Genomic DNA, 26,780 nt, shown 5'->3' with positions numbered 1-26,780 from the left:
TGCTCAGGGGACCATATGGGTTGCTGGGATTCGAACCCTGGTCGGCTGCGTGCAAGGCAAACGCCCTACCCGCTGTGCTATCATTCCAGCCCCCGCATCAAGCCTTTTAATCACAAGAGAGTTACCTTTTTGAGCAACTTTAGCTCCCCAACATAAACTAGTTTTATCACGAATGAAACTGAGGACTAATCTTGGAGAGATACTGCTACAGAGTCCTACCAGGTGGGCCTGATCTCTGGGTTGAGATCTCTGGAGACTTCTCAGGATGGGGGGCAGGTCGAGTTCCCACCCTGCCAGAAGGCCCAGCATCCCACCACACGCAGCTTCCTCCAGCATACAAATGTCCCAGCCTTACAGCTCCATGACTAATCTCAGAGATACCAACTGTTTAATCCTCCCAGTCCCACAGCTCCTGGAGTGCATGACCACACAACACCACCAAGTTTCATAGTGCTGAGAGTCCAGTAGGAGCACAGCAAATTAGATAGGAAAGTTGCATAGAAGCCCACAAAGCTCAATGAATAAAAATAATCACACAGAAGGCTCAGCTGGTGTCTAACAGCCCAGGAAATCCTCAGACAATGACTTTAGTAACACTATGGTGAGATATATGTTGTATATCTCAGCAACTGAAGAACACTACAGCTATTTTATATTTTTAGTATTGAAATAATCACAGGTTTGGCACTCACCATAGGACATTCAGTTGTGGTAAGGGGGACAGTCATGAAAGAATGTCACATCAGTAGAGCTGACATTTCAAAACAGTGATGAGGGCCTGGAATGATAGCACAGCAGGTAGGGCATTTTCCTTGCACGCGGCCAACCCGGGTTCGACTCCCAGCATCCCATATGGTCCCCCAAGCAACGCCAGGAGTAATTCCTGAGTGCATGAGCCAGGGGTAACCCTTGTGCATCACCGGGTGTGACCCAAAAAGAACCCCCCCCAAAAAAAAACCAGTGATGAAAGAAATGCACCATTCAATCAGTGGTGTTAAACAAGTCACTATCCCCACAAAAACCCACAGCACCCACAAGTGTAGGATAACATTGGTTTGTCCTTTCTGCCTTGCTGCAGGGAGCTTAGGTTTGTTGGGTTACTCCCATCGCAGTGCTCCCATTCCTCTGTGTTTATTTATAACTTATTTCTTTGTGCTCTGTTAACTTGTAAATATTGTTTTTCTCTTCTCCTTAAGTCCTTTGCATAGTTAATAATTCAAAGCAATGTCCTTTTTGTATGGACACAAGAAGACAGTTAATGTTATGCTTTGCAGCTTGGGAGTTAATGGACTCTCAATGGTAATTACCTTCTGGGCATCTACTTAAGCCTCAGCTGCCCTAACTTCCTACCATCACAAAAGCAGGGTCCCAATGAGGGACTGAATGGACCCAGGGAAAGCGGTGAGTTATGTGCTACCCTGGCATTGAAATGGTCCTGTCCAAAGTGCCATAATGCTTAACTAGAAGTTAAGAGTTTGGTCATGGACAAATTCTATCACGATCCAAAAAGTAATAACTAGATTTGGACCCTGCTAGGGTTAGAAAAGATTAATCTAGCCTGAGTGCTATAGTCTGCGTCTGTGGCAAGATGTTCCCTGGATAATCATCTGACAAGCCTCAATGTATCTCTGTGTCCATACAAAAATAACTAATATTAAGAAGTAGAATTAAGATGTTAATTAAGATGTTAATTAAGTTATTGGACTAAGAGGAGGAATACCCCTAGGTGGTGTTTCTGCCCTTGAGCCTGATGGGCAGTCAGGAAGAGCTTTCTTTTTTTTTTTTATTTTATTGAATCACTGTGAGATAGTTACAAGCTTTCATGTTTGGGTTACAATCAAACACCCATCCTTCCACCAGTGCACATTCCCCACCACAAATATCCCTGGTATACCCCCCCTTTCCCACTCTCCCCCTGCCTCCATGGCAGACAACATTCCCCATACTCTCTCTCTACTTTTGGGCATTATGGCTTGCAACACAGACACTGAGAGGTCATCATGTTTGGTGCATTATCTACTTTCAGCACTCATCTCCCATCCCGACTGATTCCTCCAGCCATCATTTGCTTAGTGATCCCTTCTCTATTCCATCTGCCTTCTCCCCTCCGCTCATGAAGCAGTCTTCCAGCTATGGGGCAATCCTCCTGGCCCTTGTATCTACTGTCCTTGGGTGCCAGCCTCCGGTGATGTTATTCTATACCCCACAAATGAGTGCAGTCCTTCTATGTCTGTCCCTCTCTTAATGTGGAGCTTTTCAAAGTGCATGTCTGTCTGGGGTGACCCCTGAGCACCGCTGGGTAAGATCACTTTGCTTCTCTCTTCAAAAGTTCATGGCCAAGGGTCAAAGCCCTCCTTGCCTGGGTCTATGGTCTATGAGCGACACTTCTCATGTCGTTCTGATGTGGCCATTGGAAGCCTAGTCCTGGAAATTCCTAGAAAAGTTACCTGGGTGTCCTGGGGCCCATGTCTACCTGGACCTAACTGCTGTGCTATTGCTCCAGCCCCACACATATTTAAAAGTGCCATATATCCACGTAGATGCATTTCTCCGATCTCTTTCTCATCGTGAACCTTTTCTTCCAGATCTCCTCAGTTCCTCATCTCCTTTCACAAGGACCACACCTGAACTCAGGTACTTCTGCTTTAAGGTACTTTAACTTCCAACAACCTATGCCAACGCCAACACCCTACTCGTCCAGCTTTCTCCCTTGTCCATTCCCTTTCCTCATTCTTACCCTTGTTGAGAAAGGGCCAAACATGAAGCCACCCACCTTTTCTCTGTGTCAAATGTTTCTGCTGAAGAAAATCACACAGCCTTGCAGGTTGGAGTCACTAAGTCATCAACGTTACTTGAGATTTCAGAGTCAACTGACCACTTGCTCTCCCATAGCCAAGGGAGGACCAGGTGAAACCATACGATTTGTATCATCACCTTTAAGAAAGCAACAGGGGTAGGAGGCAGGGCTCACCAAATGGGAGCTTCACATGCAGGAGGCTGGGGTCTGAGGCCAGCAGAGCATGGTGTGGACATTCCCACGCCCACGCTGTGTCAGCAGTGCCATGCTGCTCAAAGGCACAAAATCCCTGAGCCTGAGATCCTTCCTGGTCTCGGCCCCGCTTTCCCCCAGCTGTCCTCCCTCAACTCTGCCAACTGGAAGCATCAGCACAGTACCCGGGTGCCAGACCCTAATCCATGTGAGCCCTGTCTCCTATCCCTGTTGCTGATATCTATTAATCATGACAAGCTACTCTCAGCAAGCTACCGAAAGTATCCTACCCGCACGGCAGAACCTGGCAAGCTCCCCGTGGCGTATTCGATATGCCAAAAAATAGTAACAATAACAGGTCTTATTCCCCTGACCCTGAAAGAAGCCACCAATCGGGAAAGACGAGTAAGGAGAGGCTGCTAAAATCTCAGGGCTGGGACAAATGGAGATGTTACTGGCGCCCGCTCACGTAAACCAATGAACAACGGGATGACAGTGATACAGTGATCTTTAAGAAAAATACAAGGGCTGGGGAGTCAGGTCAGGGTGGACTAGGGATGTGCGAGGCCCCAAGTTTAGTCCCCAGCACTACATGGCTTTCCAAAACTGCCAGTGGTAGCCCAGGTGGCCCACAAATCCTGCCAGGTGTGGCATTTTTTTTTTTTAATGGGGGACTGGAGAGATAGCACAGTGAGTAGGGCTCTTAACTTGGATGCGGCCAACTGGGGTTCAACCACCAGCACCCAAAACCGTCCTCCAAGGACTGCCAGGAATGATCACTGAGCACAGAGCCAAGACTAAGCCCTAAAGCACCATCAGGTGTGGCTCCAAAACAAAAACAAACCAGAAAACCCCCAAAAAAGCAAAAAACATTTTTTTCTTTTATGGTCAGTTTTTCAGGGATGGAATCAGTCAACTGTATTGCCATAGCTGAGAGGATGATGACAAGTTCATTTGCCCCAGAGTCACTAGTAGTATTGGCTTGGGTCTGGAGAGTTTGACACTCTTTGGTCTTCTTTGTTTCAGTTCTGGCCAGATAGCTGCTAACGTACCAACTTAAGCTGCTATGTTAAAGACCATATTTCAGTTTCCTCAAGTTTTTTTTTTCTTTTAGGGTCACACCCAGCGATGCTCAGGAATTACTCCTGGCAGTGCTTGGGGGACCATATGGGATACCGGGGATTGAACCCAGGTTGGCCGCATGCAAGGCAAAGGCCCTCCCCGATGCTGTACTATTGCGCTGGCCCCACTGTTTCAATTTTCCATGTTGTGGCATACTTTTGTATGTTGTCCATAGCAGTTACCTTTTTTTTTTCTTTTGGTACCACACCTGGCTGTACTCAGGGGCCATTCCTGGCAGTGCTTGGGAGACCATATCAGGTGTCAGTATTTGAACTGGGGTTGGGTGCACGCCAGGCAAGCACTTTATTCCCGCACTATCTTTCTGGCCCACACAGCAGGTAGTTTTTAGTCTACTTTTGTTATGTGTGTTGTATCTGACGTTTGTAACGAAAGCAGATGAGCTCATGTTTCTGGGGAAATGAGATCATGGCAGTGAGTCTGCAGCCCATGGCTCAAGTATCAGGCTGCAAACTGGCTCCAAGGAAGTGGCAAGCAAGCACCTCAAGCAAGCTTTCCTTTCCCCAGAGTCTACATCCAGTTCCAAAGCTTCACAATTGGGTTGTTACTAAAAGACAGTTTTTAAAAATGACTAATGGCTAAAAATAAAAAAGTACAGGAAGGAAGGCACTTACTTGCCTTGCATGCGGTCAACCGGGGTTTCTATCCCCAGCACCACACATGGTCCCCCAGTACTACCTTTAGTGACCCCACAAGTTAGCCCTAAGCACTGCCAGGTGTGGCCCACCCCTCAAATACGAAAATAACCGCTTTAAAAAAAACGTTCAAGTTATCATTTTCCATCCAATCTGACTGGCAAATAGTGATGAAAATTGGTAAGTGCTGGGGTCAGGATGGGGGAAATCCCACAGTGTAAGTGGGAGAGTCAATTGCTACGATCTCTTCGGAAACAACTGCCAGTAGCTCCCAAACACACTATCCACTGCCCAGGCTACTCTGGATTAGGTCTTTAATCACAGAGTGCCTTGTGGTGGCAAAAGATGGTGTAACCTAAAAGGACCCACTGGTAAGAAATAGGCTAAATCATTTCAGTGTGGAATTCTCTAGCTACAAATTCTGTAAAAATAGGCTAATAATTTGTGTGGAATTTGTGTAGCTATTATTACATAAAACAGCTTTGGGTTGTTGGGGAAATAGCCAGGGATCAGGGTGCTTGCCTTGTTGCTTAGGTTCAATTCTCAGCACTGAAATGGGCCCCTGAGCACTGTCAGGTATGGTCCTGGTGGCCCTTGCACCTCTGGACCTGAGCTGAAATTCCCCAGTCCAACTGCCTAAGTACTGCTCGGAGGGGCGTGGCCAGCATGGGGGGAGGGTCTCCCTGCAAAAAAGCTCCCCAGTTAAACACTGGAAACTGTAAGGCTGGTGACTCTGGAGCACAGCGTTGAGGGGACAGGGTGAGATTCGCCTTTTGAACCTGATAAATGTCTAAATGTCTTCATTCTGAAGTAAAAAAGAGAAAATAAAAAAAGGAACAAAACCCAAAGGTTTTCCAGTGGTAGAAAGTACACACACAGGAAAACCTTAAGATAAGTCCCAATCCAAAAGTCATCAATTAGATGAAATCATTCTGAGAAAATTCAGAGCTGAAGCCCAGTTTTCCTCCCCAGCTTTCTCTGGACAGGCACAGGGTGCAGGGACTGAGGGAAGAGCTGGGCAGGACTGAGTCATGGAGCCAGGACACTTGGAAGACAGACACTTTATTGGTAGTACGACATTCAGCCCTCGACAGTACTTTTTTGGTGCCACACCCAGCTGTGCTCAGGGCATACTTCTGCCTCTATACTCAGGAATCACTCCTGGCGGGCTCAGACCATATGGGGTACAGGGGATTGAACCTGGGTTGGCTGCATGCAAGGCCAGCACCCTACCTGCTGTGCTATCACCCCAGCCCCAACTTTTTGTGTTTTGGTAGGAGATCACAGTAGGAGGTGCAAAAGGCCTCTGGCTTCCATCAGTCTGGTCAGTGGCTGCTCATTTGACTGTTTAACTACTTAAGTCAGGAGAATCTGGTTTGGCTCCCCAGGGAAGGGCGGCAAGACTTGCTCCTCATTTGCATAAAGTGCTTAGCCACTGTGCAGACAGGGCAGACTGAGGGCAGTCAGGTGTCCTGGTTGCCTCCCGTGATGCAAAGAAGGAAAAGCCAAGTGTGAAACAGCCCATCTTCTCTTGCAGTCCTTCCCCTCTCTAACAACCAAGGACTGCAGGCTGACAGCTGTCCTGGCCAGCTGCACATTTTATTATTTCAAAACCCATTCACCAGGGAAGCCACGGGGGTGCCAAGCACCGAGTGGCGAGGGTCTTCTCAGGTTTGCCAACAACTGGCCATCACTGGCTGGGTGCCTCCCCCGTCCCTTCTGTTCCCAGGCCCAACCTTGAGTCCCTCTGATAAGACAAAGATGCCCACGGCCCTTCACTGGCCCTGGGTCTCTGCACATCTGTCGCAGGTCCTGAAGAGAAGCAGAAGAATAGAGGAAGTGGTTGTCTAGCCAACCAAAGGGGCCCAGTGATTTCGACACGCAGAGCGGAGCTGTTCAGTCCCAGGCTCCGAGCCTCAGTTTCTCCCCGGGGCTGAGAGGGAGCCACATTCTCTCATTGAGGCACGGGTGCTGGCAGTGCTGGCCAACTCTTGCTTGGAGGCTCTCCCGCCTTACTCCCATGGCCTGGGGGTCCCTCCCCCTGTGTTTATGTGTGGGGCCCCTCCTGGCCGCGGTGGGAGGGGGGCCTCCATGTGCCCCAGTTGTGCATCCATCGCTTCCCCCGTCTGTTCACGCTGCCTCCCAAAGACTCACGGTCACTCCTTGTGCTTGTGAGAGAAGATGCTTGGACTAGTTTATTCCAGTTAATATGTGCTCCAAAGCCATTGCTGGATGGTTTCTCCTTTGAGGGGAAGGTTGTGTTGCAGGGGAAGGGAAGCAGCAAAGCCATCCTTGTGGCACTCCAGTCATTTCCAGGAAACCATAAAGTTGTGAGGTGTTATGGGAGCATTTCCACAGAGGGGCTTCGTGCACAAACAGGGCGAGGTGGGTAAGAACCAAACGGTGGGGAGTCTAAAGTAAAGTGCCATTTTGCAGGGTTTTGTTTGTTCAGAGATGCTTGGGCGTAAACACAAGTGTGCAGAGGTGCACGTGTGCACGCACACGAGCACACACAAACACACGCGCACACACACGCACACACACATACGCACGCACACACTCATTCTGAGGTAGAAAGAACCGGCCATCTCCAGACAGACGCACAGAATCCAAAATCACAGACTCGTGGCACTTGTGTGAAAGCTTCCGGCCTGGCCTAAGTTGGTGCGGTGGGTCTGGATCTGCTCGTGGCCGCCTGGGGCAGTATCCAGGCAAGAGGGAGGGAGTCTCTCCATCGTCCCTGTTCCACAGCACTGGGGCCAGGGGGTCCCATGGTCACTTCCTGGAACTGGAGCCATGAGCACCCCGAGGACGACTTGTCAGCAGCCACTGGGTGCAGATGTCCTGCACCACGGCGTCCCCGCTGCTCGTGGCTGCCTGCTGTACCTGCTGCACGAGGGCTGTGGCCCGGGAGTGCTCCTGCTTCACGGCCACCAAGTAAGCGGAGCGCAGTTTACAGCACGTCAAGTAGGCCTTGACCTGGGACCCACGGAGACAAAGGAGACCATTACCACCGCACACGCCAACCACCGCGCCCTGCTACGCCAGAGCACTCAGGGGGCCCAGACCTCAGGGCCCAGAGACTAATCTTGCAACTCCTTAAATGTTTAGGTCACTAAGTTAGTACAGTGGGCGACTGTCCAGGTAAGAAGAGTAAAGGCTTTCAACACAGGAGTTTGGGGTTGGAGCAACAGTACAGCGGGTAAGGTGCCTGCCTTGTGCGTGATGGACCGGGTTGGATCCCAAGCACTCCGTATGATCCCCTGAGCTCACCAGGAGTGATCCCTGACCACAGCCAAGTATGGCCCAAAAGAAGGGGAAAAAAAAAAAAGAGAAGGGGGCAAGAGTTGAATCCCTGTCTGCTTCCTCGGAGCCCTGCTATGCCATCCTGGCCTCTCCTCCTGGCCTCAGTGCCCAACAGCTATGGTTTTAGATTTAGATCTGGATGATGATCTGAGGTTTATCTCCTAAAAAAAATCAAATAAAACTAGAGATTTTATTTTTGGGTGCCCCTGAAGTGGAGCGCAGGGAGGCTGGACCAGTCCCAGGGATGCTTGGGTCCCGCAGGGCAGTGCCTGGATGTGAGAACCATGGGGGTGGAGGGCAACAGGGCGATTCTCAGTGATGCTTGGGGTTGACTCACTTTAAACCACAGGAGGACACAAAGAGTCGCTGCTCTTTCTACTTCTCTATGAGGCACAAAGCCAGGCATGTGGAAGAGTCCAAAATGATGAAGTGAGGGTCTAAACCAGCACACCTGCCCCTACAGCAGACGGGGACACCTTCTTCTTCTTGACAGTTTTCAACCTGATGAATTTATAACCTTGGTTTTTTTTTTAACTTTTTAATTGAATCACTGTGAGACAGACCCTCAGAAAGCTGTTCACAATTGGATTTCAGTCATACGTGTTCCAACACCCCTCCACCAATGTCCATTTCCCAGCACCAGTGTTCCTAGGAATTTATAATCTGTTAACAGGACAGGAGAGGTGGTCTGCAGAACTGGGTTTACCATGGTGAGAGGTGTGTGTGTGTGTGTGTGTGTGTGTGTGTGTGTGTGTGTGTGTATGGGGGTAGGGTGAAGATGGGGAGACGGCAGAGGAGGGAAACAGACCCTGGTGGAGGGTGTGGTGTTGGAACGCTGTGTGCCTGAAACCCTATCATTAACAGCATTATAAACCATGGTGCATCAAATTACAAAAAAATCTTTTAACAGGAAATTTGGAGGAGAAAAACACACACGCATTATTAGAAGAGGCTGGATTAAGCTCTCACTCTGTGCTGTGTGACTTTTGCTGCGTGGAGCAGAGGAAATCAGCTTCAAGGATAAGAGTGGGGCAGAGGAGGCTCTCCGGCCACTCTGTGTCTCATCCCCCCATTCCTGCCCTTCCTTCCCGGCCTCATCCTAGGGGGCACCAGTGACTGGCAGCAAGGTCTCAGCTTCCCAATGGCTGCCCGCTGTTACAATCCCTGGTGGCTAGGGCAGGGGATTTCTCTTTCATTGCAGTTTCCTTTCTCATCTCCCTCGCTAATGCCTTCCTTTTCTGAGCTCAATTACCGAAAACTTTCGATAGCCAAAGCAGACATACGCAAACTTATTTGACTTACCATGCCCCTTTTGCAGGAAAATTAATCGTTCTGCGCCCCCCTGATTAGCTACCTTGTTTAAGTGAACAGAGAGGAGCCCTTAATTACACCAAAGCTACTACTGCCCCTGCTGCTCCCCACCCCTCTATTGTCCCAGCACCCTCCATATAAGAACAGCTGCTGAGAGAAACAGCCCGAGAAAGCAGGAACAGACTAGAATTTGGGGGATGTCTTTTCCAAGGACAAAAGTTCTGCCTGTTTATGGGGCTCATAGAAGACTGGGAACTGGAGGGTGATCTGAGGTTTATCTTTTCAAAAATCAGTATCATTCTAGAAAAGTGGCTCTCCACATACCAGAATTCTATGTTTTCCAAAGGACCTCATCAAAATAATACAGAGACAGGAGGGGAGGGGCGGGGGGGGGGGAGAGAGAGAGAGAAAGAGAGACAGAGACAGACAGACAGACAGAGACAGAGACAGAGAAGAGAAGAGTACAGGGGTTAAAGCACTTGCCTTGCATGCAGCCAACCCTGGTTCAATCCCTGGTACCGAGTATGGATATGTTCTCCCTGTGCACTCCCAGGTGTGGTTCAACCCCTGCCACATTCCCCCCTCTTTTTTTTCTTTTTGGGTCATACCCAGCAATGGACAGGGGTCACTCCTGGCTCATGCACTCAGGAATCACCCCTGGTGGTGCTCAGGGGGCCATATGGGATGCTGGGATTTGAACCCGGGTCGGCCACGTGCAAGGCAAACGCCCTACCCGCTGTGCTATCACTCCAGCCGCCGCATTCCCCCCTCTTTGATAGATGTTTCAAAACCAGATGTCTTGAACAAACGGAGAAACAAACAAACGGAGTGTTTAGAATATGTTTCCCCTACTTTCACGTGCCGAAAGTGCCCTGCAAATTCCACTCGGGGACCAGAAGTAGGGCCACAGGGAGTGGCTCTGTGGGTGTGTGAGCAGCTTTAGTTTCCCTGGGGAGGAAATGAGGTGCCACACTGTTTCACTGGCAGCGGTCAGGGCAGTCTGACTTAGCTCGCCCCTGCCCCTCCTCACCCGCTCCTCCCAGTGGCAGCTGGACTGAGTTCTGGGTGAGCTGCCAATAGGAGCAGCTGGGAACTCCTATTCTAGTTAGCACTCCTTGCCGACAGTAGCTCGCAGAGTCTCACCCATTCCCTAGTGAACAGAGGAGTGCTTGCTGGCCTCAGGGGAGACACCTGCTTGAAGACAGAAGTAGCAAAGGACAAGTGAGCACAGGGCGAGGAAGGCTTTTCTGTGGCAGAGGGTCCTCTTTTCCCCAGGATAAAAAAATGCCATTCCACCCTGCCCCTCACTGGGTCAGTGGCCCTGGAGACAGAGGGGAGGCCTTGCTTCCCTAGAAAAACGGAGGATCAGGTCAGCCCAAGACACGTCTGCCTGGGAAGCAGGAGACAGGAAGGCAGAGGCTCATGTGGCCACTGAGGGGGCACACCAGGTCTACACCAGGTCTTCCCTCCCTTCTTCCTCCCACGCGGATGCACACTCCACCTTGGCCTCAGAAGCTGCAACACCGGCTGGCTGTAGAGAGCTGCCGTGCAGAGCAAGCCGTAGAGTACCGGCAAGCCTAAGAGTTGTTCCAGAGTGCTGCCAGGGTCTGGATTCTTTTTTTTTTTTTGCTTTTGGGTCACACCCGGCAATACACAGGGGTTACTCCTGGCAGTGCTTGGGGACCATATGGGATGCTGGGAATCGAAGCCGGGTCTGCTGCGTGCAAGGCAAACACCCTACTCACTGTGCTATTACTCCCGAGTCTGAACTCTTTTTTTTTTTTTTTTTGCTTTTTGGGTCACACCAGGCGATGCACAGGGGTTACTCCTGGCTCTGCACTCAGGAATTACCCCTGGTGATGCTCAGGGGACCATATGGGATGCTGGGAATCGAACCCAGGTCGGCCACGTGCAAGGCAAACACCCTACCTGCTGTACTATTGCTCCAGCCCCCTGGGTCTGAACTCTTAATCGTACTCACCTTGTTGTCATCGCTGTGTATTGCCTGGATCAGGCCCTCCAGCTCCTGGGCAGAACAGAAACACAGCAGTCATGAGAGCAAGAAGAGTCCCCAGTGTGGGAGAAGGGCCTGGTCGGGCTTTTTTTTTTGTTTTCTTTTTGGGTCACACCCGGCCATGCACAGGGGTTACTTCTGGCTCTTCACTCAGGAATTACTCCTGGTGGTGCTCAGGGGACCATAAGGAATGCTGGGATTTGAACCCGGGTCGGCCGCATGCAAGGCAAATGCCCTACCCGCTGTACTATTGCTCCAGCCCCCACAGGCCTGGTCGGGCTTTGGTGGACAGCTCTGGCCCTGGTGGGGGGATGCCTGCAGGATCTGTTTTTAAAAATGTAACTCCTGGGACTGAGTGAGAGTACAGCAGGCAGGGTGCTTGCCTAGCATGCGGCTGGCCTGGGGTTGATCCCTGGCATCACCATAGGGTCCCCTGGGCCCATCAGAAATGATTCCTGAGCATGGAGCCAGGAGTAAGCCCTGAGCATTAACTAAACAAACAAAAAAATTCACTCCTGGGCCTGGGCCTGAGGCTCAGGGGTCAAACCCCTGGTGTGTGAGGGAGGCTGTGGACTCGATCCCCAGGCACCACCCCACTTGGCTGCCCAGTGGGGTCCCCTGAGCTTGGGGGTCTGACTGGGAAGGCCAAGCAGCCGGGCCTTGTTCTTCACAAAGGCCTGGGGCTCTGTTCACCCTGCAGAGAGGCCCCGAGTAGGAAGTTCACGGCTCTGTGCTCCAAAGGCCATTCACATGCCCAGCCCCCCATTCAGCACCCTTCCCCCCTCCTCACTAGCAACGAGACCCACGTGGGTACGAAAGAGACACCGGTGGAGCTTCGGGTCATGGGAAAGAGGAGAGTAAAGAGGGAGACGGAAGGAGAGGCCGGGTGCGGGAGAGGCAGGGAGCACACCTGGGGCGGGATTCTCCTGAACGCCGCCAGGCAGTCGAGCAGGATGGTGTCCCCGTCGCTCTGGGCTGCCACGCCCGACTCGCCCACACACTTGAGCAGCTGCCGGATCTCGCCGTACTTCTCCCTCTCCACCAGCTGCCGTGCTGCTCTGCAGTAGGTGTTGGCCGCATCCAGCTGGAAGTCCTGGAACAGACGGGACGTGAGGAACGGGCAGGCAGGCAGGGCTGCGGAAGCGCCGCCAAGCCTGGTCCAGAGAAGCCACAGCGGTGGCGGGCGCCACAGAAGGCGCACGTGAGCGAGAACAGGCCTCATTGGATGAAGCGTTCAAGAAGGCAAAGGCAAGAAACAAACCGTGACCTCCACAGGTCACAGGGGACATGCATCTTGCTGGCTGCCAGGTCACTTTCTGAAGACACTCAATCAAGTCCCCAGGGCTCCCTTTCCCCTTGGGGAAATGGATGTTCGGTGCCATGAACAGGTGTGTCAGAAACAGAGCCGCGTCTGATTTGCTGCAAGCTGATTTGCAGACAAGCACTTGGTCCTGTTTGGTTTTGTTTCGGGGCCACAGCCAGGGCTTCCTCCTGCCTCTGCGCTCAGCCACCCCTCCTGGCGGGGCTTAGAGGACTGTTTTGTACATGGTGCTGGGGATCAAGCAAGTACCCTCCCTGCCGCACAGTTTCTCTGGCTCCTGATAAAACACTTGCACCTTAAGACAATCTCTCAGCAGGGCCTGGGAGAGGACAGGCCTCCTGACGCCTGCGGGCGGGCTCTGCTAACACTGGAAAATGGGTAGAATCTGACTGGTCTTAAAGCCACTGATCCCTGGGACACACTCAGTGTGTTCGATTACCCTGGCCACCTGGGGTCAGAGGGTCAGCGTGTAGCGGTGGTAGGATGGACACAGAGGCTGCGCAGACACCACAGTCGCAGCTGAATTCTCTGGTTGCGAGCCCGGAAAAGGGATTCCTGGAGCCAGCTCTGCTGCTACCAGCCCTTCCAGTCGCCCAGGAAACCCCTCCCACCTCCCATGCTCTCCCGCCTGCAGGATGGATTGCAGAGCTCTGCAGGGGAGAACTGTCACCTGGTTCCAGCTGTCTTAACAGCCCACGAGGCAACTCTCACTGGACAAAGCTGCCCGGACTCTAGAATCTGCCCATCTGCCTCCTCGATTTCATCATAGACGCCTATTCAATCTGGTTTCCTTGGGAAAGAGATTTCCTGCTGATTCACCTCTCCCCGCAGTCAGCGGCCGGGCACCCTGAGCATCATCTTGAGTAATCTTTGAGTCCTACCTGCAGCACCCGGAATGCGATTCCAAACCCGTCTTCAACATTCTTCCCTCCTAGCATGACCTAAAAAGAAAGGGACAATGAACTCAAAGGGGCAATGATGATGGAAGGGGACACTCAGTTAAGAATGAGGGACCCCCTCCCCCCCAATCAGTCAATAATATTTGCTGAGTGGCTGGATCGATATAAGACAGCAAGTAGGGTGTTTGCTTTGGACACGGCCAACCCCAGTGTGATCCATGCCACCCTGAGCCCACCAGGAACAGATCCCTGAGTGCAGAGCCAGGAGTAAGCCCTGAGCGCCACTGGGTGTTGCCCCTAACAAACAAAACAATAAATATTTGTTGAGACTCTACTAAGTGCCAGGCACTGGGGATAGGAGAGTCCTCCAAATGGTCTTGCTTCTGGCCTGCAGAGTCATCAAGCAGGGAGGCCACTGTCAACCAGCTGTGACAATACCTAGAAAGTTGCAGGCTCGAGAAACTGTCCACAGGCAGAACAGGTTGTCAGAGGCTGACGCCGCCTGCATACCTTGCAAGCCACGTCCATTTTCATGTAGTTGTTCCCGAACAGTGTTGGCAGAGGCAAGGTGGTGACCTGGGAGGTGCCGGCGCTCTCGCACCGATGCAAGAACCTGGTCACTTCCATCTGCAGCTGCAGCGTGTTCATGTGCCTGTGGAGACAGGGGCGCACAGTCCAGCCTCGAGAGGAGGGACGGGCCAGGAGACTGAGAGACCCGAGTCAGGAAAAGGGGAACAGTGTGAAGGGAGAACAAGAACAACCCAAAACAGTCCCTGGGGGCATGGGCACAAGATGAAAATGGGTGTCTGCCTGGTGCCCCGTGGAGATGATTAAGGGGCTCAGGGGGACCTGGGTACAGGCTGAGTCTTTGAATTAGGCACTCGAGGAGCACCTGTATGCCAGGCTCCAGGAAACAATACTGAGCACAGAGGTCAAGAGCAGCATGAATCTTCCCTCACAGTTCCCAGGCTGGAGGAGAGAGGAATAATGAACACAAGAAGTGGGGGATTGGGCCCATTAAGGCAATAAACAATAAATGGCAGTGAACGTGTTCACTTAGATACTGTGTCCTAAGGAAAGGGATTGGCTTTGGAGGGAAGGCCATGGCGTGTGGAGGGAAGGGGAGAAGGAAGGAAGGAGGGAGGGAGGGAGGGAAAAAGGATAGGAATAAAAGAAGGATGTAGGGAGGAAAGGAGGGAAGGAAAGTAGGAAGGAAGGAAGGAAAGAGAAAGTGAGGGAAGGAAGGAAAGAGGGAGGGAGGGAAGGAGGGAGAGAGAGAGGGAAGGTAGGAGGGAGAGAAGGAAGGAAGGAGAAAGGGAAGGAAGGAGAGAGGGAAGGAAGGAAGGAAGGAAAGAGGAAGTGAGGGAAGGAAGGAAAGAGGGAGGGAGGGAAGGAAGGAAAGAGGGAGGGAGGGAAGGAGGGAGGGAAGGAAGGAAGGAAGGAAGGAGGGAGGGAAGGAAGGAGAAAATGAAGAGAAGGAGGGAAGGAAGGAAAGAAGAAGAGAGGGAAGGAGGGAAGGGGAAGGAAGGAGAGAAGGTGGGAAGGAGGAAAGAAGGGAAGGAAGGAAGGAAAGAGGGATTGAGGGAGGGAGGGAAGGAGAGAGGGAGGGAAGGAGGGAGGGAAGGAAGGAAGAAGAGAAGAAGAGAAGAAGGGAAGGAGGGAGGGAAGGAAGGAAGGAAGGAGGGAAGGAAGGAAGGAAGGATGGATTCTAGATGCACACTGCACACTGTCATTGTGGAAGGCTTCTTTTCAGAGGTATTTTCTTTCTTTCTTTTGGTTTTTGGCCCACACCTGGAGACTTTCAGGGGTTACTCCTGACTCTGCACTCAGGAATTACCCCTGGCGGTGCTCAGGGAACCTTATGGGATACTGGGAATTGAAGCCGGGTCAGCCACATGAAAGGCAAATGCTCTGCCTGCTGTACGCAGTCTCTCTGGCCCTTTCACAGGTATTTTCTGCCTCATGCTCAGGGATGCTCAAGGGTAACTTCTGCACCCACAGACACTTAGCTCTGGCCAGCTGGCCTCACCCTTCTCCTTTCCTGGACCCAGAACTACCTTGAGACATCAGCCGCGGTCATCTTCTTCCGGAAGAAGGTCGCTTTCTTCCTTCGGGTGCCGCGGGAGGTTTCTTGGAGGTAGATCTTCAGATGGTCCTTAGCCTTCAGCAGCCACGAGAGCTTCTCGCCCAGTTCTGTGTATGTCTTTGCCTGGTGGCTGAAGAACCGGATGCAGGTCATGGCGGCCCGTACTTGGTCCTAGAAGAGGACAATGGAGGTCCAGATGAGAGTTCGGGGAGGGCAGCTGGGCTGTGCTGAGGGTTCTGACCTGACCCCCACTTGTGAAGCCTGGCCAGCAGTGAAGCTGCTTCTGGGTCAGTAATTCCTAGGGGATCCCAAGGCAAATAGTTCTTGACTTTTTAAAATTCATTTATTTTTGGTTTGGGGCCACAAACAGTGGTGCTCAGGGATTACTCTTGGCGCCGTGCTCTCTAAGGGATTGCTGCTGGCAGGGCTCGGGGGACCATATGTGGTGCTGGGGATCCTGATTAGGCTGTATACAAGGCAAGCGCCTTATCCTTGGCATCACCTCTCTGGCCCCAGGCTATATTCCTGGAAAAGACACCATCCCATTCCAGAGATCTCAAGAGAAGCACTTCTGGTTCTACATTCAGCTTATTTCTAATCTTGGCACCAGCTTCCTCTGCGATCTGACCGGCAGTCCACAGAATGGGAGAAACCTGTTTCCCTACTCGCTTGCATCTTCTCCATCACTCTCTGTGGATCCCGCATCCACAATTCCTGTTTCTCTGCAAACGACCACAGATGTCTCTCCTCGTACCATGAATCCCATGAACTCTAAAGAATGAGGTAACAGCACTGAAGGTAATTAACCCCAAACATCACTCATCCTCTCTGGGATGAGAAGGAAATCCCAGCATTATTAATCAACGCTGGAGAGTAACCTGAGTTTGCTCCAGGAAGCCTGGGACCAAATCAGACTCATTCCCTCATCTGGAGCAGCCTCCTCCTTCGGCGGGGAGTGAGAGGTACAGGAGGGCCGTCTCGGGGGCTGCGGTTACCTTCATAAACTGCTGCAGCTCGTACAGAATGTGGTAGTAGTTCTTCTTCTGCAAATGCTGGCAAGCGGCAATCAGGTACTTTCCCCAGCTTTCCAAGCTCGGATCAATGGATTCTAGCAAGTTTTCCAAAATATGGAGCTTCCCACTCTTATAACACGGTTGGAAAATGCCTTCGATGAAGACGTCTGGCGGACTCTCCTGAGAGCAGAGCAAAGAGAGGAGTCAGGAGACTGGAGCCTGTCCCGGCACTCTGGGGGACCATCCCGAGTTTCCTCACACTCAGCAGGCCTCCTGCTCGCCCTGAGCATGCTCCGTCCTCTCCTCCAGACTCACAGGGTTGTCTGCACTCAGTCTCCCAGTCTCCTCTGACTTTTCTTTCTATAATTTTTCTAATTTTTTTTCTTGTTTTTGTTTTTGGTGTCTGAGCCACAGCCAGTGGTGCTCAGGGTTTACTCCTGGTTCTGAGCTCAGGGATCACTCCTGGCGGGCTTGGGGACCATATGCAGTGGATCAAACCTGGGTGAGCTGCGTGCAAGGCATTTGCTCTACCCACTATACTACTGCTCTGGCCCCTCTGAATTTTTTTCTAGAACCTGCTCTTTTGTTTTTGTGTTTTTTTTTTGGGGGGGTGGTGGTGCCACACTTGGTGATGCTCAGGGGTAACTCTTGGCTCTGCACTCAGGAATCACTCCTGGCAGTGCTTGGGGGCCCATATAGGATGTTGAGGATCAAACCTGGGTTGACTGCATGCAAGGCCAGTGCCTTACTCCCTGTACGATCTCTCTGGCCCCACAGAACCTGCTCTTTTTAATTGTTTTGGGGCCATTTGCTTTTTGCCCTGGGGGTGCTTGGAGGCTACTCCTGGCTTTGTGCTTGCAGGAGTGGGGGCATGTTGTGGCAGAGGCTTCTCTTTAGCCCCTAGATCTTATTCTTTAAGTCTTGGAACCCACAACCTAGCTCAAACTACCTCTAAAGGTCACTAATGGCCTCCAACTCATTAAGTCTAAGTTACTTCTTGGGGGCTGGAGAGACAGCATGGTGGTTAAATGGCTTGCCTTGCACGTGGCTGACGCTGATTTGATCCCTGCCACTGCATGGTCTCCTAAGCACTGCCATGTGTGGCCAAGCGTCTCCTAAGTGCTGCTATGTGTAGTCAAATTTCCTTTTCTGAACAAAATAAAAAGTTTTTTCTTAGGTCCTTATTTTCTACCTGATATATCAACAACTTCTGGGTGGGGAGGGCTTCCTAGGGGTGCAAAGGGGTTACAAAAGCCATACCTGGCAGCCCTTGGCAGGCCATGTGACACATAAGAGAAACCCAGGGGCCAGAGTGATACAACAATGGGGAGGGCATTTGTCTGGTATGCAACTGACTCAGGTTCAATCCCTGGCACCCCATATGGTCCCAAGTCCACCCAGGAGTGATCCCTGAGCACAGAGCCAGGAGTAAGCCCTTAACATCACTGGGTATGGCCCAGAAACAAACAAACAAACAAACAAAAAGACTGAGAGGAGAGTGAGGGCAACCCAGACCTCAAAGTGTATTTGAATTATTTCTTAAAGTATATCCTCAGATATGTAGGATACAATTTAAGAAACAGGAACACGAGTTTCCTCGGAAGAGCAACATTTTAAGACATTCCATTTCACCGATTCATCTCTGGATGTCGTGATGGGCTCAGGCACACACGGTAAAGAACCTGGACATTATCCCAGGGATCTGCCAATGAAGGCCAGGTAAGAGAGGGGACTAAGATGCACCATGAATCATGTAAATCACATGACTTAGGGTTCTTTTTTTGGGGGGCGATGCCAGGGGAGAAAGAAGGGCCTCACATAAGCAAAGCAAGTGCGCTACCACTGAGTTACATCCCTGGCCCTGTATTAATGTTTTGTTTTTTTGTTTTGGGGTCACACTTAGTGGTTTTCAGGGCTCATCCCTGACCCTGCGCTCAGGGATCACTCCCAGTAGGGGGCATGTAAGGCAGGCGCCTTACCCACTGTCTTCTCTCTTCAGCTTGTATTTGGTTTATAAGGCTTGCTGGAGGGCAGTGATATAGATAAAAGGCCAAAGAACACATAGGAACAGAACTTCCATGCTCAAGGCAAGGAGTCTGGTTCTCACTGGGTTCTTTCTCTTGCTCCCTACCTGCTGGAGAAGAAAGGTGAGAAATTGCAACTCAAGGGTTACTGAGATTACAGATGAAAAAAAAAAGAGTGGGGGTGGACCTGCATCCTCAGCTCTGAACATGCCAAGCGACGGCAATGCTGTCCTCAGCTTGCACCAGGATAAAGCAAGTAAGCAGCTTAACTCTGGGCCGGGTATCAGAGAATGGGAGCGATTGGCTCTCAGTCTGTGCTTAGGGAAAGCCGCCTGATCTCAAAGTTCACTTGGGAACGGAGGACCAGGACAGAGAGAGCAATATAACTTGTACATTATTCCTGAGACCCAGCTGTTGGCTCAGACACAGTGAGTGGCCGTGGCAGAAGTGACAGTGTTTCCCTTGTGGCCTGCTGGCCACGCCCCTGGAGGAGCTGACGGGGCTCCGAGCAGCTCTGAAATGTGTGTCTAGTCGGCCACTTTAGTTGGCTGCCACGTTGACTTAGGGTGACGGCAGGTTGCTCTATTTATGAGTGACCTTAACTTTTCGTTTGTTGGTGGGTGACACCCAGTGATGCTCAGGGCTTACTCCTGGCTCTGCTCTCAGGGATCACTCCTGGCAGGACTAGGGGGACCGTATGGGAAGCTGGGGATTGAACCTCTGTTGCCTGAGCGCAAGGCAAGTTGCCCTAGCCGCTGTACTATTGGCCTGTGACCTTAATTTTGTATGAAGTCTGATATAAATCATCCAATTCCTCAGAAAGGGTTTAAAGATTCTTCAAAAAAACTGAAGAGCAGGCTGGCGGGTACAAGGAAAATCTGCATAGCAACTGCACTGCAGCAACGGGGCACTTCAGGGATCGCTCTGCTTCTGGAGGGGGTGGAGGCTGCAAGAGGAGACAAGGAGCTCACATTCTCCTGCCTCAGGGGTCGGGTCCTATGACGAGACCCGTGCAGAGGGGCTTCCTGGCCCCTGCGGTAACAACTCTGAGCGAAGCAGCAGCTGGGGGATGTGGAGCCAGGAGTGGGGGGGTGGGGGGGAGCGAGGCAGGAGGTGTGCAGAAGAGAGATGAGGCAACCAGAGGCCACACAGGGCCATACAGGGCCCCCACAGAACACCTGGCCCCGGGCCCATGCTCTCCAACTCTGATCTGATTCTGCATCTGTCATGAGGAGGAGAAGGTAAATTCACCACTGCCAGGTCCACAGGGGAATGTGAAAACAGGTTAAGAGTGCTGTGCACTCATTGGCTAATGGCTGGCGGAGGCAGAAACTTCCATTTTGACCCGACTGCAGAGAGGACACCACAGCACAATGCTGGGTGATGCCGAAGGGGCTTATTAATTCCACCCCCACCTCCTCCCTCACTTCCCCATCCTTTTTTCTTTTTTTCTTTTTGGGTCACACCCGGCGATGCACAGGGGTTACTCCTGGCTCTGCACTCAGGAATCGCTCCTGGTGCTCAGGGGACCATATGGGATGCTGAGAATCAAACCCACCCAGGTCTGCTGCATGCAAGGCAAACGCCCTACCCACTGTGCTATCGCTCCAGCCCCTCACCTCCCCATCCTGAATGCCGGGCACTGGCCCTGGAGAGTGGGCTGAGGGCCCCACCTTGTTGAGGAGATGCAGGAGCGCCTCCCGCAGGCAGCTGTGCCTCACGTAGAAGCTGATGATGGCCAGGTGGGTGCTGTAGGTGTGCAGGTAGAAGAGGCATTCTTGGTAGTAGGTGTTGTTCATGATCTTCCCCTCGGGTACCACCTCCAGGGACAGGCTCTGGGTCCGCAGCGTGGCTTCCAGTTCCTTCAGCGTGGCCAGGTAGTCATCGTCTTGCTGATATGGAGAGAGGGGGGAACAAACAGGGCCGCTCAGTGTGGCCTCTGAAAAAGCTGCACTCAAAACACTGACGACATGGAAACAAACGTGGACTCTAACAATGGGGGAAATAGGTGAGATGCAAAATTATATACAGTTGTCATAGCAGGGAACAACGTTATCCAAAGACTGGACACGGGAAATTCACCAAAATCTAAGTACTGCGTAAGACTAGGGATAACACTGCTTATGTGATTTTTATAGTCTTTGAGATGGTTTTTTGGTAGTTTCCTCTTAAACATCTGTCTCTTGAGGGGCTAGGGAGGTGGAAGGACTGCAATGCATGCTTTATGTGGGTGAATCCTGGTTTTGATTCCCAGCATCTCAAGGAACCCCACTGAGCACCCAACCAGAAGCAGCTCCCAGCCACCACTGGGTACGGCTCCCAAACCCAAACCAAAACATCTGACTTGCCTAACTCTATATCACAGAAAGAATAATCTTCCAACCTGGAAGCTCTGAGTCAGGGTTGCCTTTCTTTCTATTTCGTTTTTGGGCTATAGCTGGCAAAGCTCAGGCTTACTCCTGGCTCTGCACTCAGGGATCGCTGCTAGCATGCTCTGGGGACTATATGGGATGCCTGGGATTGAACCCGGGTTGGCTGCATGCGAAGCAAATGCCCTACCTGATGTGCTATTCCTCCGGCCCCAGAGTTGCCATTCTTGGCTGAACCCCGGGGACATGCAAGGCAGGTGATCTACTGCTGAGTGGGCCCCTCCTGCTAGGTGCTCTTACCACGGACAGGAGTGGCCTCGCTGTGGACTCCAGGTACTCAACCACATCCTGTACCAGTCTGGAGCCATGACTCAGCTGATTGAGGTCGAAGGGAGGCTTCAGACAGCGACTGAACTTCTCCCGGGCGGCAGTGAGGTTCCCAGCTTTGAGGCAGGCCATGCCCCACGCGTGCCAAGCCCCAGTGGTGTCCAGGCCAGTCTTTGTGGAGACCTGAGGAAAAACCCCTTCTTTTCAGTGAGAGGTCTCTGCATCCAGGCATGAAAGCCACAAAGGCCTTTCTCATTCCTTTGTGGCTCATCTTCTTCCTTCCCCCTGCCCCGGCACATTTCCTCCCATGACATCATGGCAAGATACTTCCCCCCGGGCCCAGGGGTATTGAGAGATGGCAACACTCATTTGCAGGGGTGGGCATCGCAGAGCTGAAGTCATGTTGTGCCTTTGCCTCACCTCAACCCCCAGCTGGTAGTACTCAGCCTCCAACAGCTGGTTCCTTAGCCTGGTGACTGCGGCCGGCTGCAAGATCTGATCCAGAGATGGCACGTGGCGGTAGGCAGCAGCCACTAAAATATTCAGCACGTCGACCTTGCTGATGTAGCTACAGGGAGGAAACAAGCAAGGCAGTGAGGCTCGGCGGAGTCTCACCGAGAACAGCTGCTGCTTCAAGGTGTCTCATTTCATTCCCAGCCTGAAATGTCATCCTGGGGAGTGAGACGAGCCGAGGTACGAGGACCAGGGTGAAGGTTCTGGGGTCAGCTTCTGAGCACCCTTAATTCTCTCACTTAGCATCTCTGTGAGTGAGTCCTTCTGTCCCTGACTCTATCGAATTGCTTGGGAGTCAGATACAATCACAGGGAGTTTGCAGGATCAAATGGAGAAACCCTAGTGGGGATTCGAGGCGAGAGAGCAACAGCGGAAGCACAGACATGCAGGCGTTCTCGCTGAGGCAAGGTCTTTACAGTGGCTGCGGGGAACCCCAAGTTACACTTTGGCTTTTCCGGCCCCTCTGAACCCTGTCTGCTTGGGAGAGACCAGAGATGGCCACAGCATCACTGTTCCCGCAGGTATATCTGGGCAGGAGCACCTGGAGTTTCCTGGACTACACAGTCTCTCTTGGGCTAGGGACGGGCTCTTGGTACAGCACACCAGGACAGCTCCCTGTCAGCTCACCCCTGACCCAGTATGACTCTGAAAACCTGACAATGACAGAGAGCCAGATCCTGCTGTCTGGGGATGCCTGAAATGAGCCTTCATTAAAGGCTCCTGAGGATGGGTCTTCATGCCAGCAAACCCCTGCCTCTTCCCCCTCCCCACTGGTTCTGACTTGTTCACTGCAAAGATGATGCCAGAGCACAACACTGGGTGATGCTGAAGAAGTAATTAATTCCACTCATTGGCTTCTCTGGAAAGGGTTTCAAAACATCAGTGAGTTCTAATTTAGTGAAGAGGAGATAGAGGAGGATATAGTCCTTGAGAGTGTGAGTGCAGTATCATAGTTGCATAGCTGCACGCTTGGAAAAATGAGAATATCTGCAATAGATGATAAGAGTTTTGTATCCATTCATGTGCTTGTATGTCTCTCAGAAGAGACAAAAAATAGTAGAACAAACTCTGCAAACCAGGCATCAAAATGCACCTGAGGGGTTCATTTATTTCCATCACTAAAGTGCACAAAGGGCTCTGTTCCCTAGACTGGGCACATCTGAACCCAGGGCCGGGGAGAAAGAGTGTTTAATCTGAAATCACGTGGCTGCCAACCAGTAGTACTGAAGTGAGGAATCTCTTCACTTCTCCTGCCTTCAGCCTCAAGGGAATGGATATGTGCTCCTTCTATAACAAAGTTTTTTTTTGTTGTTTGTTTTGGTCATTCTGAGGGTCAAACTCTCACATGCAAGGCAAGTGCAGAAACGTACTGGGTCCTAGAATGGATCATAAAGGAAGGACAGGTCTGATGTTAAATTTGTTTTCCCAGCCTAAGTGTCTTTTTTAATTTAAATAAGGTTTTATCTTGCTGGGGATGTAAGTCAATGTTAGGGCTTATGCTTTGCAAATATGAGGCTCTGAATTTGAGCCCTGGCACCAAAACAAACAAAAAGTTCCAACTGAGAGTTGAGGTATTTTAATTTTTGCCTTAATTTTTTTTTTTTTTTTTTTGCTGTAGTAGAATGGTTTTCCCCCCATCCCTCTTTTCTCTCCTCCATTTCTGATAACTTTACCAAATTCCCCAAGGATTTATGATCCCTTCATAATTAAACATTTCTGTTGGTGTTGTTTGTGTTTATACTCAGGGCTTACTCCTGGCTTACTCATGACTTCTGGCATGACTTGGGGGACCATGTGCATTTGGGGAAATCTAACCTGGGTCGACCAGATGCAGAGCAAGTGACCTCCCTCCTGTACTCCAGCCCACTTCATGGCTATTTTGAAACTTTTACCTAAGCAGGAGCCAGAGTGATAGTACAGTGGGTAAGGCTCTTGCCTTTTTTTGATTTCAGGTCCACATCCAAAGTGCTCAGGGGGCTTGGAGGACAATGCAGTGCTCCAGGACTGGAAAGACAGTACGGGGGTTAAGACGCTTGCCCTTGGGCATGGCTGACAAGGGTTCAATTACTGGCACCATGTATGGTCCCCTGAGTACCACCAGTAGTGATCATGAAGCCAGGAGTATTGCTAGGTATGGCCCAAAACTGAGAGAAAGAGAAAGAGGAGAGAGAGAGAGAGAGAGACAGACAGACAGAGACAGACAGAGACAGAGACAGAGAGACAGAAGAGAGAGGAGAGGAGAGAGAGAGAAAGAAAGAGAAGCTATGTTCCTCTTTCCACATCTTAATTCTTTACCAACTTGAAAAATTCCTTCCCTTCTTCTGTCCCACCTCCTTCAGACTTCACTAAGCTCTTGCTCTTGTTAACAGAAACAGACATTTTAGGAATACATCGAATGGACCACTTCAGTTCCAACCCATCTATGGCTACTCTCACTTCATCCTCCTACCAGACTTACTTATCACTATTGTCTGTTTTACAGTGGGGGAAACTGAGGCCCAGAGTGGCTAGCAGACTTGAGCAAGGCTGCACAGGTGAGAGCAGGGGCCTGAGGCTCATGGCCTGACAGCTGGGGAGCTTGGCAGCGCGTGCTCCGCCCCGCCCAGGGTCTGAGGCTCCGCACGCCTCTGCCCCTGTTCTGTGCAGAGTGAGTCCTGGGAACACTCTGCAGGACTCTCCACCTGGCGGAGGGGCTGGAGCCGGGAGCTTCGCCAAGTTAATGAGCAGAACCAAGCAGGCTGTGCGGGGACCCGAGCTAGCCACTGCCGCTCCGTAGAGTCTCTGCCTCGTGACTCAGATTCCCAGCAGGGACACAGGGAGAGTCCCGTTCCCGGTGAGCCCCTATGGGTCTCTGGCCAGAGCTCCCTGAGGCCACAGTCTGACTGTGGTGTAAGGTGGGGCCTGATTCAGGTTGGGGCTGATCACTGGGCATTCAGGGAGGTCATCTTTGCTTTCAGAGCCAGCCGGTGCCGTGGAGGCTAAGGTGGTTTGTAAGCACACACAAAAGGAAGTTTTGTGTTCTCTGGGGACAGCAACAGAACGCTCTGCTCGGAGAAGCCACCCTGGGAGGGAGAAGAACTCGGCGAAGTCGGGACAAAGTGAAGACGGGGCGAGGAAGGCCACCTGTGATCAGGGAGCCGTGGTTCCTCAAGTGCAAGCTGAGACACACTGTCAGCTGTCTCTAGAGGGGCCGGTAAGGCGGGGGTCTCAGGGGAGCCAGGTCCACCCCGCCCACACTCACAGACCTGTCACACAGAGCCAGGTCCTGGCTGCGGCCGGCCTTGACAAACATCATCTTGGCGCTGAACAGCAGCTGCTTCATGATGTCGGTGAGCAGCCCTGCGTCCACCTCTGGGTTGGTGAGGCGCTGGGACAGCCTGCAGCAGTGTTCAATCAACTGGTGGCCACAGGCGACACTGTCCTGGTGCAGGTTCAGGATGGCGATGCACAAGGAGGCGCTGGGGGCCTGGAGAGGGGGTGCGGAGAGAAGGGCATCACACGGTATAGAGCAGGGAGCAGAGCGCTTTCCCAGGTAACCGCAGGGCAGGCACTATCTCTCCCAGCTAACAAGGCTGGGCCGGCTGGCAGCGGGGAATGGAGCCCAAGAGTCCTTGGCACAGTGGAAGGACTGAAAACAAGCACTGCCCAAGCTCTGGCTCTGGGTTCTGTCGCCTTCCTGGCTACTCGGGAATCTACTCAGGAATAACCAGAGGAGCCCTCCAGAGGGGTGTCCGCGGTAGTCACCTTGAGTGACCACTTGTAGGAGGTTCTGCTTCATGGACACGCTGCTGCTAAGTCAGCATTGCTGAGACACCTTCTAAAACCCTCCGCCATCCTCGCTGCTACCACACACAAGTTCCTGCCTGCAGAGGTCAAGGCCCTGCATGCCGGCAGTCCTTTTCAATCAGACATCTTCCCACCTTCGCAACAAAGCCTATGTGTGCTCCAAATTAAACGCTCTCCAATTAAACCCACCCTACCGGGTCCTGCATTCTGGACACTGGGCCTCTGCTGAGATGTTTCTGTTTTGCATTCTTGGCCCTTCCCCTAACTTCACTGGCCCTGCAGTCCTCGGGCTTGTACTTATCAATCTCCTACTTCTCTCGTAAGGCTACTTTTATTTGCCTTTTTTTGTTTGTTGGTCTGGTTTCGGGGTCAAACCCAGCAGTGCTGGGGTACTAGGTGCCGCTGCTGGACCTCCTACTTGCAGAACACGCGCTCTCTCCCTGAGCTATTTCTCTGCCCGCCCTGCAAGGGCTCATCATCAATGCTACCCATCATGAAGCTTTGCCCAATGTCCTCTTGTGTATTTTTCAAGATGTTCCTCATTTTCTGCCCTTCACTGGTTTCCTTCACATCATTATCCTGTAAGTTGTGGCCAGCCTGTCCGCCCTCCTTTGAGTTCCCTACCATTATCCAACACATCATCAACAACATATGTAGGTGGCCATTAGCCTGTATTACCTGCTCATAGTAAAATTCACTCCGCACCAGCTCATTTTCCTCCTCGTTCAGATCCAAAATCCATTCCACCTCTGCTGCTTTGGGGACCCTCACCACAGCCGAGTACGGGGGGATCTCACTCTCAGAGCTGTCCGGTGCTGCAAAAGGAAACTGTCAGTCTCCGGCCACATCTTGCTTGAATCCCATCTGACCTCAGTCCCCTTTCCTCTCCCGGGTCCCGTCTACATCCTCCGAGTGATGCCATGAGGTACTCAGGCATACACCTGGCTGAGAGTCGCACCGTTTGTCATATAACCCCATTATTTCATCTGAGAAACTGAAAGTTACATGCTTCTGCCATGGACAGTGGAGTGACTGGCCACTCTGCAA

The 26,780-nt window shown here is 51.7% G+C and overlaps 1 protein-coding gene across 1 annotated transcript in view; it reads right to left on the bottom strand.

Annotated features, from left to right (window-relative positions):
- Positions 1-1,943: 1,943 nt before the first annotated feature.
- ZFYVE26 (zinc finger FYVE-type containing 26) overlaps positions 1,944-26,780 on the bottom strand; it is an 84,100-nt gene continuing 59,263 nt past the window's right edge. The window contains exons 31-42 of the mRNA XM_004612335.2: positions 26,412-26,548; positions 25,193-25,413; positions 21,855-22,002; positions 21,408-21,617; positions 20,412-20,630; positions 16,697-16,894; positions 15,673-15,872; positions 14,126-14,267; positions 13,598-13,657; positions 12,306-12,488; positions 11,363-11,407; positions 1,944-7,743 (exon numbers count right to left, since the gene is read on the bottom strand). Coding sequence (XP_004612392.2) covers positions 7,540-7,743; positions 11,363-11,407; positions 12,306-12,488; positions 13,598-13,657; positions 14,126-14,267; positions 15,673-15,872; positions 16,697-16,894; positions 20,412-20,630; positions 21,408-21,617; positions 21,855-22,002; positions 25,193-25,413; positions 26,412-26,548 — 1,967 coding nt within the window. The 3' untranslated portion in view covers positions 1,944-7,539. The remainder of the gene's footprint in view (positions 7,744-11,362; positions 11,408-12,305; positions 12,489-13,597; positions 13,658-14,125; positions 14,268-15,672; positions 15,873-16,696; positions 16,895-20,411; positions 20,631-21,407; positions 21,618-21,854; positions 22,003-25,192; positions 25,414-26,411; positions 26,549-26,780) is intronic.

This window comes from Sorex araneus, chromosome 3 (assembly GCF_027595985.1).
Source record: "Sorex araneus isolate mSorAra2 chromosome 3, mSorAra2.pri, whole genome shotgun sequence".
NCBI lineage: Eukaryota > Metazoa > Chordata > Mammalia > Eulipotyphla > Soricidae > Sorex > Sorex araneus.
The sequence above is the reverse complement of the archived record's forward strand: the minus strand, read 5'-3'. Positions and strand labels throughout refer to the sequence as shown.